Raw genomic sequence first — 12,888 nt, forward strand, 5'->3', positions numbered from 1 at the left:
TTTAAAAGTAGGTGATTCTTATGGTCGAACGTAAGAATGTTAGCAGAAGATATAGAAATGTTACGATAATGGATACATGAAGAAAACATAATTTATTTATTTATAATACGAATTTGGAACGCCGCAATACAAATTTGATTTATAATATATCATTCAGTTCATCTCATAGATCATCTCATTCAGTTTCCAGAATAACAATTGTGCGTTTCGCGAACATTTTCCTGAAAATACTTCGAATTTATTGTAGCGATAACTGCAGTATAATCCAAGAATACATCATCATTTGTGCAATTATTAAGAGATCAGAACATTGTAGTACGACGCGTAATTAAGAATGTCTGATTTTCAGTTACGAAAGTAGTATTTCTATTGTGTTAGAATCTCAGTTTTAGTTGATTTAATTTGTTGTATCTTGTTCATTATCTATAGCTTTGGAAATATTCCACAATATTAACAAAGCAACCCTCAACAAAGACCCAAATTACATTGCCGAAACTCTACACAAACAAGGGCACCGATCTTGTCCGAGGGGCCCGGGTTCCTCCAATGCTCATGTGGGGCCCCATATATTTTTATTGTTATATGTATTTTTTATGAATATACAATATTTGCCATAATTTGAATTCAAAATGAAATCTGAGTTTTACGTCCCAATTTGAATTCAATTTGTCTTAAAATCCTTATATATGCCTTCTTGGATCCTTTGTCTGCAACCAAACATATATCTGAATGCAGCGGCGCAAATCTGTCTTCATCATTGAGGGCGGGGACCGATAAGACCTTTTATTTTTATTTTTATTTATTTATTTATTTATTTATTTTTTGTGGCTTATGTTCAAAATATTTATGAAATTGAAAGACAATGCTGTGGAGGATCAAGAGAGCAGAGTTGATTTTAACATTGTGAGGGGCAAGGGCGGATTAAAGGAGGAGGCGAGGGGGCGATGCCTTCCCCCTAAAGAGCCCTCTAAAATATTAAAATTACACACACTGCCGCTTGTAGCTTACCGCCACAAGAACGAAAGTTTGGGATCGTTCTTGTGTTATTTCAAAAGAGGGTTAATTCTTTAAATTCTGTTTAAAAATAGTCTCTATCCGGCATGACGCGTTTACGCTAACGATAACTCGAGTCATAATATCAGATAAATCTCAGGAAGAAGGACGGTGTTACTTGAGGCTAGAACATCTGGAAAACTATCCATGGCTGGTTCTTTCCCATAAGGAGAGGGATCTTTTTTTGTAAATATTGCTCACGTTTTGCAACGGTTTTTTTTGGGGGGGGGGCTATCGAAGAAACTTGCCCCTCCAAGCTCTTGGGACTAAACCTTCGAAGAAATTCGCTACTTTCTACGGTATTTTAGAAACTCACAACAAGGCACAATATTTATTTATTTATTTAGAAAACAACACAACAGGCTTAATGCCTAATTATATACACATACATAGACATATATATTTACCCGTACAATTAATCAATTCACTTCGAGTGTCAGGTACTCGGTAATAATCCTGTTTCTAAATACATATTCTGACATACTGAATATATTTAATACATCAGTTTTATGACTTAATTCATTGTAGGAGTCACACATTCTCCACAGCGGAGATTTACTGAGGATATTTGTTCGTACCCTTTCACAGAAAAATATACCAGTATTCCCTGGTCTTGTTCTGCCTGTTGACCGATAATAATATTGGAACGCTCAAATATATTTTCGTGAGTAGCTCTGGACAGTCAATTTTATTATTAAATACTTTATATAAAAATAGTAAATCAAACATCTTTCGTCTATTCGTCAACGTTAGGAAATTCAAACTCCTTACTAAGTCCACGTAGGGAATCTGTGTGGGATAGAAAGCTGTTTTCTTGTACGTAAGCATTTTTAGAAATTTAAATTGTATGTTTTCTATTGCTTGTAAGTACCGTATTTATTTACATTCGGTGTCCAAATAACGCACGTATATTCTAATCGGAACTTTACGTACAAATTATAAAGTTTAATGAATGTTGACTCGTTTCTAAACTCTTTACCCATCCTACAGCTAAAACCCAGGTTTCTGAATGCAGCGTTAGAGATTGCATCGATGTGATGAGAGAATGTCAATTTTGAATCAAAAAATACTCATAAATCTTTAACTGAATTTGGTTTACACAGAGATATGCCATTAATTATATACGGATAATTGATGGGGGTTTCTTTCCTTGAGAACGATGAAGACTTGCATTTAGAGATATTCAATATCACATTAACGCTCTTGAGGTCGGAAAAGCGTTTCTGAAAAACTACTGGGAAACAGTGAAATCAGTCGACAATCAAATCAACTCGTCAAGAAGATAAGTCATCCAAAATCGCGACAAACTGAAATTAATGTTGCGGAATGTGATATTCCTGGGACGATGCTTGTGCGGATAATTGGACCTCAGATGGTGACGGTGCAGAAACTAAGTTCAACGAGAGCAATTTTCGAGAATTGCTCAAATTTAGAATGGCTTGTAGTGACGATCTCTTAAAGAATCACTGGAAGAAAGAATCGAAAAGGACCATTTTTGCTAATAAAACCACACAAAATGCCCTCATTCAGGGTTGTGGATGAGCAATCACGTCTGTAAAGTTGTCAATCGAATGGGAGAGTTTTATTCTATTATGTTTGATGAGACTACGGTCGTTTCGCACATATCTCAGCTGTCTTTGATTCTAAGGTACGAACACATGGGTGAAATAAGAGAAGACTGCTTCGGTTTCATTGATTCTCCACCAGCAGAGCTGAAAGGTGAGGACATTGGTTCGAGCTCGGAATCCGAAGACGCAGAACCGCCCGAACTCTCACTGACTGGAGGGAAAATTGGAGAAATTATTCTATCTTTGCTACGAAATTTCTCACTCGACCCGAGAAACTGCGTTGGTATTGGTACAGATGGTTGCGCCATCACGAACTCTCAAAGTCGCCAGGCAGTGCAGGAGATCCAGAAGGAGGCTTCAAATGCGCTGCACTGTTCATATTGTAGTCACAGTCCATCCTCAACTTGTCCATCTTCAGGTCGTCGTAAGTACAATACGTGAGGAACTGTCTGGGAACAACGAAAGAGATCATTGCGTTTTTCACCACATCTCAAAGCTTAATACTGTCCTTAAGCTTACGGTTAGTGGCCAGTTGGAGACATTGTGTGAAACGAGATGGGTTGAACGGAATGACGCGGTATTACAATTTCACATGAAATTTCAATAAGTAAGCGAGGCTCTACAGTGTGTTCCAAGTGGTCCAAGTTAGATACAGCAGCCAAAGCATGGGAACTTTCTTCTGCCGTGCACGACAGCGAGTTTATCGTAACTATTACGTGTCTTCAGGGTGTTCTCACGATAACCCGCCCCTCAATCGACTTTTGCAGAAGACATCTTTAGACATGAACACAACGTCAGATGTCATTCAGGACACTGTCGCAGCATTAAACAAGAAGCGTTCAAACAGCAAAGAATTCAAGGCAACTTTCGAACCAATACCCAGAATGGCTGCTAGTGTCGACGTGCAGATTCGAACTCCTCATCTCACTCAAAGACAAACACATCGTACGACCTTCAGGGCAGATGACACGACATTTTACTATTGAAGAACTGTCTACATTCCGTTTATAGAGTCGGCTGTAGAGGACCTCAAAACTCGTCTTGCGCAGGAAGTTTTCAATGTATACGGACTCAACATTCTATTGCCAACACGCGCAACTGACTAAACTCTGAGCAACAACTTCCGCATTCTAGCAGAAAGATTTTACAAAACTATCGGAGCTCAAGAGAAAATACTGTTTTCCCTCTTTAGTTCTGAATTTGCAATCTGCACTTCTAAATGGAAGAGAATTAAAGAAGAAGGTGGAACTCTATCACGGACTGCGTTGGAGGTTTTGCCCACCAGCGACGAAGATCTTCACGTGAGTATTCGAAAACTGCTGCGAATACTTGTAACCCTGTGGTACGAATTCCACGTTAATCAGTAGATCTCATATAGCCTCGCTGCTCAAAGGGACGTTTAATTCAACATCAACTCAACTTGTAACCCTGCATTCGAGCGTGGCCAGTGCAGAACGATCTTAATCCACATTGCACCGACTGAAAAAGTGGTTGCGATCTCGTTCTGGCGAAAAGCGGCTGAAAGACTAGCACTTTTAAATATCATAGGGACATTGTCGTAGATCGCGACAATATTATATCGACAGATACGTCTTGGGTGGTATTCGCCGAAAAGCGTGTTTTAAGTGTAACTTCTAAGTTCTTTTGTCCTTTTGTTTAATTCATTTTACTAAAATACAGAAACATTATGAGCGTTCTAAAATATGTTTAACCTGATATTTTTTCTAGCAAAATATTTAGTAAAGCATAGCCACGACCAGGTCTCTATACAGAATATCGTTTTGGGGGAGGGGGCATTGTGGTGAAAATTCCGTAGCAATTATATTTTTTACCCTCTTTTCCTGAATCCGTTTTACCTTTCTTTTTTTGGGGGGGGGGGTGGATTTCTGGGAACATATCCCACTCCACAACAAAGAGTCCCCCAAGACGTTTGGTTTAATCCGCCAATGGTGAGGGGCGGGCAAATGTGAGGCTTATTCTGGGGGATATCACTTCCATCTCACTTTCCTTTGTGGCAATCGGACACAAATCATCACATTTCTTCCCCAAAAAACACGTTTCAAATTTGATTATTGGGGGGACAGCCTCCTCCAGTTCCAAGATTGGAGGGGACGTGTCCCCCTCATCCCCTTTGGGATTTGCACCAGTATCTGAATGGGTTCCTCCACAGTTACAGAGAAATCAGCGCGTCCTTTTACACAAATATTATTAATATATTTTTCGTGCTTTGTTCAGGCTTGTTTTGTTAATACTGTGGTTAATTCAAGGTCCTGCTGAAATATTGTTTCATTATAATTTTCTTTATGTGAATTGAAGACAGAATGCGCACTGTTCCAGCCTATTATTAGTATGTTTTAACTACCTAGTTTTGTTAGCATATAGTAAGGTTCCACAAGTGATCCCCACACCATGTGCAGGCTACAAAGAACTTCAGACGACAGCCACGAAGATATCGTTGAGCTCGTCAACAATCGGCAAATAACGACGATTAACGAAGTGAGCAGACACTTTAGGATAAAAGGAGTCCACATACCACAGAAGGCGTCAGTCTCCACCGATTGATCATCACCTTCAGTTTGTAGGACGCCTAGTCTTTGAGACGTACTACCTACACCTTGGCCGCAAGAGCCTTGGTTCCTGTCGAACTAAGACACTTGGTGATTGGACTGCTATAAATTCACCAGCAAACCATCAAGATGTCTAGATGAACTTATATTTTACCAGTAATAATTATTTATTATTACTGTTTATAAGAAGAAACCTTTATAATAAAAGATGATTGGGGATAGTGCAAATTCCGGTGTACCACTTTTTAGCTCCATCCTAAAAAGATAGAATTTTACAATATCCATGTTGTCTGAGCTAATTTGAAGGAGCATGAAACGACACTTTTATTGTTATATCTCATGTATGTGTCTTTAGGCTACAGGAAATGGATGATTTATTAAAGTGCATGATTATGAAATACTGAATGGAATGGTAACGTGGACTGCGAACAGGAGAATCTCGAAAAATCCAGCCATAAACCAAATTTGGGAGCACAATGCTCCCCACCACAAACTTACTTGCTCTGGGATCGAACCAACTAACCCCTGCACTAGACGTGAACCCTCTACCGCTGAACTCCAGTGTCTCCTGTGCTAATATCTTTAATCGATGATTGGTGTATTGTTATTAGTATTGGAAGTGCCAATAATATAAATTTTAAATGCTATTGTTTCCATGACTTTAAGTTTTGAGGTGGTTATGTACGCGTATTTGTATTTTTAGCAGCATTTTACCGCTGCAATAATTGCCAAACTTCCCTATGTCGAATCGCGCCTGGTAATGGGTATCTTTTAATACAGGTTGTATTTAAATTTTTGCAATGTTTCTTGCACAATAGTACGGCCACAGTGGCTCACCTCTGGCGCATGGGGTCCTTAGTTCGATCCCAGCTTGCACCAATAAACACCGTGTGAGTAGGTTTTCTCGGGGTTCTCCCGTTTCCTCCCATTTTCTTCATTCCACCATTTCCTCCATTACTCATCATCACCGTCTCCTTTAGCCTAGTTGGCATAATCGTGGGACGTAAAACTGAAAGATTTCATTTCATTTCTAGCACAAAAGCATTCTGAAGCTAATCTGCGACTGTGATGGTTCCTAAATGCACTTCCATCAGCTTATACATGTATACCTACTATATGTCTAAAATGTAAAGAATAACTTTAAAATTTTGGTAATGTCAGGAGTCCAGTACAAACATTTCCTAAAGAGGGGTGATGTTTAGGTTACAAATCAATCAAAGTGTGTGTGTAGGTTAATAAAATATAATCATTTTATCTTAGGTAGTTGTTTTGAATTTCAAATATAGTAATTCTGAGGAAATGACCATAGGGATGAAGTGAATAGAGTTAAGGTTAATGATATGTGGCAACAAAGCATGATCGGAGCTGACCTTACAAAGCCCCTGTATGTGCAATATTGAGTCTGGGGTTGACAAAGAAGATAGTGTACAGAGGAAAGAAGCGAACTATTTAATGCAGCGAGCACGGAGAGCAGAAAAGAAGAGTGGATTTGTAGCTTTTTTGGTGCTATTGTAATACTGAACAGTAAGATACTAAATCAATTCTTTCCTGAAGTAATCGTGTTGTACCCAGTACTTCCACAGCAGCATGAGGCGATTATTAGGTACGCATGTAGAGGAGTTGGACAAAAAAAATCTAAAACGTTTGCAAAAGTGTGAAAATCATACCTAGTATGGTGTGGGGCCTCCTTTTGCGTCCGAAACGGCTTGGATCCGACGTGGAATGGACGTATACAGCTCCTGAATCGTGATGTGTGGAATTTTGAACCATTATTCCTCCAAAACATGAGGGTAATGAGACCGAACATACCTTTCTAACTCAGACCACAATGGCTAAATGATCTTCAGATCTGGTGATTGTGGGACCCAGGGAAGGTGTGATAGCTCCAAATATGGCATAGCTCCAAATATGTTAAAAATGATTTCACCGTTTTTGCAGAGTGACAGGGTGCCAAATTATCTTGGTAGATAATCACCATCAGGGAACAATATTTGGGCCATGGGTAGAAAATGGTCCCCCAAAATGGCCTCATACGCTTTAACATTCATCATTCCATGTAGGGCTATGATGAGACCTGCAGAAAAGTATGATATCACTGCCCATACCGTAACAGAACCATTCCCATGCTTTACAGTTGGAAGCACACAGTCTGTATCATAGGTCTGCGACGGTATTCTCCATACGTAAACACGACCGGTTATTGGAAATAAGGTGAAGGTCGATTCATCGGACCACATTACGTGTTTCCACTGCTCATGAGTCCACGCCTTGTGGTCCTTGCACCACTGGATACGCCTCTTCGCATTTACTGCTGTGAGCAGGGGTTTGGCGATAGCGGCCCTGCCATGAATTTTCATTTTATGAAGTTCCCGTCGCAATGTTTTCGATGAAACCGGGTTCTGTAGGCCGGAATTGAGTTCAGACGTAATTTTCATTGCAGTGGTCTTCTTTTCAGTTGCTTCAATCCGTTTTAATGCCCTCCGGTTCCTTTCTGACACGATTGTCTTTCGACCACTGTTGTGCTTTGCAGACGTCGTTTGCCCATGAATTGTACAGATGGTGATCAGAAAAATGGAAACACCTGTAGTTGGCAACACGTCAGATGTATGGGTTGGCAGTGGTGTCGTGGCGCCCGCAGCGCCGGACCGCTGGTGGTGGTGTGTTAGGTCGGTCTCCATACTACGTCAGGCGCAGTAGAACAGCAGTGTCCAGTGGCTGCAGCAGACGGAGGTACTGTAAAATGGGAGACCTCTCAGATTTTCAAAGAGGGCAAATTGTTGGTGCGCGGTTATGTGGAGTGAGTGTGACGGCAGTGGCTACTGTGTTAGGTGTGTCGCGTGGGACAGTGTTGAAGGTGATGACGGCCTACACAACACACGGGAAAACCACATCGGGGAAGCGGAACAGTGGGCAGAAGAAAATCATGAGTGTCAGGTCACGCCGGGTATTAAAGCGCATTGTCACGCAGAACCGTCGTGCCACTGCGGAGCAAGTGATGGAGAAACTCAATCAGCACCTCCCCCACCCTGTTTCGACAATCACAGTCCGCCGCGAATTACATGACATGAACTTACGGGGTCGTGTTGCACGGGCCAAACCGCTCATCAGGGACCATAACGCTTTCGCACGCCGCAAATGGTGACGCGACCATGCAACTTGGACCATTGAGGACTGGAAACGTGTGATATGGCCGGATGAGTCATCCTTCACCCTATTCCCAACCACGGGCCGTGTTTATGTGTGGAGAACGCCCAAGAAAGCTTATGATCTGCAGTGTCTCCGCCCAACTGTGAAACATGGCATGCGATGCTGTGGGCCGCAATATCATGGTTTCCATTGGGTCCTGTGGTCACACTTAGCGGACGAATCACTGCCAACGATTATGTCGCAATTTTAGGAGACCACTTGCATCCTATGGTCCGGATGTTGTTCCCGGTCAATGCCGCCATTTTCCAGGATGATAATGCACCCATTCACACAGCTGGCGTTGTTGCAGCGTGGTTTGAGGAACATCAGGATGAAGTTCAACACCTCCCCTAGCCCGCCCAATCCCCAGATCTCAACATAATTGAACATCTGTGGTCCGTCTTGGAAACACGACTCCGGCGACGATTTCCATCTCCATCCTCTCTCACAGAACTGGCCGATGCCCTGCACGAGGAATGGTGTAAAATTCCACTTGCTACCATTCACGACATCTATGCCTCCATCCCACGTCGCATCAAGGCTGTTCTGAAGGCGAAAGGTGGCCTGACACCATATTAATCTGGTAAGTTGCAATTTCGTTCAGGTGTTTCCATTTTTCTGATCACCATCTGTATATGCCCTCGTGATATTGGACACAGTACCTTTCGATACCTCACAATGTTCGCCACTGTTGCCACTGAAGCTCCAATCAGACGGGCACCAGCGATCATGCCTCTTTGGAAGTCTGTCAGGTCGCCCATTTTACCGCACCACTTTCACACTACGACACTCAGAAGTGAACCGGTTACTGCTGACGGAAGAGGAAGGTTCACATGGCACATTGAAAACATAAAAACGACCTGCAACCGCAACACTTGTTGTACAGTGGAGGGTCAAACTTACGTGTCCAGTATGAAGTGTTTTTAGATTTTTTTGTCAATCCCCTGTATGTAGATGTGCCTCAATATATTGCTAACATAAAGCTACATAACATGTTTTGAAAAAAAAAAGACTACGAGGTGGGGTGAAATGGCTAACGTATTTGGAGGTGATGTGAATAGGCCTGTTAATCATTCCATAGTGTGTGTGTATATGGTTCTCTGAATATTAAGGTGGATCACTAGGTGTTCTCGGTGCTATGCTAAATGCTGCTTTATAGTGTGGCGTTGCCAGATAGTATCCAGTGTTTACTTATGCCAGATAATAAAGGAAGTTATTATGGAATTCTGTTTGGATACTTACGGAAGAAATTAATTTTAGACTGTTTCCGGAATTCACGGCCAAGTTTCGCTTCTCGAACTGCAACGCTAGACTCCAGGAACTAAACATACAAATTTGGCAACAACGCATTATGGCGTTCTGCGCAAGTTTCTTCTCAAAATCTATTTCCTTAAATGTAAATTAATATTTAAATAAAATGTGAAACATAACACGAGAAACGGTCAAACAATATATCTATTTCATAATAAGATTTTTATTTTAACACACTTTACATATACAAACAAACATTTCATAAAAATGAGAACTTCTAGTAAGATCTAACAGCAAGTGCCATCTTGTGTGCTCATTGTAAAACGAATCTAATATTTTCTTTTATTTGTTACCTTTTCCCATATCAGAAGACACAACCAAATAAAGCAGTTTCCTGTATTGTAGCTGAAACATAACTCTACCTTATAGTAAAATATTTATAATATGTAATTTTTCATTGCGCAGTAGTTAAGGAAATAAGCTAAAATATGTACTGACCTCCGGGTTGTGATCCACCTTAACACATACCGAACACTACTCCCCCGGAACATTTTTTTTCTGAAAGAAACACTGTTGCAAACCAAGTTTCGTATAGGAGAACCTGGGTTCAAAACATATGGGGAACTCGAATATTGTGCTCTTTCTTGTAAGATCAGACAACTCAACGCCTCTGAGATGGTATTTTGGACACGATCTCGGGTTGGTATATCTATTTGCTTTCTAAGCATTTCTAGAACGATAGATTATGTACTTTTACATCATGTAGATGTTCTTCAATAGTTGTATACTCATTATATAGCAATCTATATGTTGTTATTTACATTATGTCGAGGACTCTTCTCACCACTTCACCCCCACGTGCGGGATGAAGTGAATAATTTACATTGTATGATTCATTTCTTTGTGTACACATTACTTGAGACACGATATGAACCATACTTATATTTTCAGAATGCAGAAGGTCTGCCCTATTTATATACAATCAGCTATGCTACCATTTCTGTGTAAGATTTTGTCACTCTCATGCTTGCTGTGTTCACTTAACCCCGATTTACTCTATTTTGTTTTTCTCCTCTCTCTCTTTTTTTTTTTTTTTTAAGGAAAGGTAGGAATTTGAAATGATGGAACATTATAATCATGTTTTTTTTTCTTTCCTAACAGGAGTTGGCTCTTTATAATAAGTTTACCATCAAAGAAATTTTAAAGTTCTTTGGACGAATATTTAGTTTAAAATCTGTGTATGTGAATGATAGAATTACATTCCTAATTGAACTTTTAGACCTGCCAGCGGCTACTCGATATATAGGAACTCTTAGGTAAGCTTTGATATTATACACTTAGGTCTACAATTTAATAGCACTATATAAATTTGAAATCAGATACCTTTTTCATTTTAATATCCCACAATTATGCACAGAGGCTAAGGTAGAAGGCTGTGATGATAATAAATGACATGGAGAAGTGAAGAAAGTGGGAGGAAATGGGAGAACCCTCAAAAAATCACGCACACGGTATTTGCCCAACACAAAGTCTACTAGGCGCAAGCTAAGATTGAACCAGGGACACAAAACATCTGAGCTGAGTAGTCTACTACTGAGCCAGCCTTGCCGTGCCGAACGGGGGTGAGGACCCCGGGCGCCGAAGTAAGGGGGCGCAAATTTCAGGTGCAAAAATAGAGGGAAAATTAGGAATATTTTAGATCAACTTAGGAATACTTTTCAATCTAATATTTAATTTCAATGTGCACTTATATAAAAATACAAGAAAAAAAGTAAAAAAAGAAAGTGCTCAAATGAAGGAAAAGCAGGTTTTATTTTTGAAAATTTTCTTATGCTTTGCCCCAACCATGGTCGCGCTTTGCGGCTGGTCGATCGACCTCACCCATATGTACGGAGGCGCCATCGTATACTCTCGCCCCGGACGCTGATTTTCCATGGCACGGCACTGAAGCCACTTCGGCCTCTTCGATATCACATATCTTGCAAAGTTTATTTAATGAAATAAAGAAATCAAACATACTATGATCTCTTTGATCTGGAAAGGGAGGGCCCAATTAACGCCACTTGAGGATTACCGAGAGCGCCTTTTTCTACTTTGCATCCTACACACACAAACACACCACCCACCCACCAACCCCCACACACAAATGATGCATGTTTGAAAAAAATCAGTTTTAACTCACGCCAGTGGTCTGAGCATGACTACTACTTTAAACTGTTATTTCAAGACTAAGGATCCGTTTGATACAGAGATAGAGTTGAATGGTTTGAAAATAACATTGTAATGGTGTAACAGAAGTAGGTCAATGAACGCTAAAATAGAAACAGCGGTGATCTTTCTATATACAGGTTGTCCCATAAGTCCGTTTACATAGACCATCTCGGTAACTATTGAAGATACGAAAAAAATGATAGGAGAGCAATGTTATTGGAAAGTATGTGTTTTCGATCTAAAATGTTGGAATTTTCCACATTGCACCAATTGTTTGGGCTCTACACTGGTATAGCGCCCAATGGTGAAGAAAAATGCAACGTTTCCATATTTTTGTTGGACAACGATGAAGGAAAGAGTGTGTAGTTTGAAGTATCCTGGACCAAGAAGAATAGAAGGGACGGCCACAAAGAAGGAAATGAAGAAGGATCTCACGCGACGTCAATCCAATGCAGTGGCCTCACCATCAGAAGGGAGGGGCCAGGAACGAAAAAAATTGAATTGAATTTATTCACGGCAAACTGGTAGTAAAGGCTAAATGATGTCAACGGAACGAGACAATAGTACAATTGAATAAAATTAGAAAGGGCTAAATTCAATGCATTTTCTTTTTCGTACCTTCCCCTTCTGATGGTGACGCCACTGCGTTGGATTGACGTTGCGTGTGATCCTTCTTCATATCCTTCATGGTGGTCGTCCTTTTCTATTCTTCTTGGTCCAGGATACTTCAAACTACACACTCTTTCCTTCATTGTTGTCCAACAAAATATGGCAACGTTGCATTTTTCTTTACCATTGGGCGCTATACCAGTGTAGAGCCCAAACGGTTGGTCCAATGTGGAAAATTCCAACATTTTAGATTGAAAACACATACTTTCCCATAACATTGCTCTTATCATTTTTTCGTATCTTCAATAGTCATTGAGATGGCCTATGTAAACGGACTTATGGGACACCCTATATACACTCACCATGCCTCCTTAACAGTGATGATTTTCTCCGGAGGGAATCTCAATATAGGAGGGGCGAAAAATGTTTTTACGAAAATACTA

The 12,888-nt window shown here is 40.5% G+C and overlaps 1 protein-coding gene across 4 annotated transcripts in view; it reads left to right on the forward strand.

Annotated features, from left to right (window-relative positions):
• LOC145667070 (ABC transporter G family member 23-like) overlaps positions 1-12,888 on the forward strand; it is a 128,529-nt gene that overhangs the window by 21,798 nt on the left and 93,843 nt on the right. For all 4 annotated transcript variants that reach the window (XM_081734769.1, XM_081734770.1, XM_081734771.1 and 1 more), the window contains exon 4: positions 10,787-10,941. In XM_081734769.1, the coding sequence (XP_081590895.1) occupies positions 10,787-10,941 (155 nt within the window). The remainder of the gene's footprint in view (positions 1-10,786; positions 10,942-12,888) is intronic.

This window comes from Thermobia domestica, chromosome 12 (assembly GCF_964235325.1).
Source record: "Thermobia domestica chromosome 12, izTheDome1.hap1.1, whole genome shotgun sequence".
Taxonomy (NCBI): Eukaryota; Metazoa; Arthropoda; class Insecta; order Zygentoma; family Lepismatidae; genus Thermobia; species Thermobia domestica.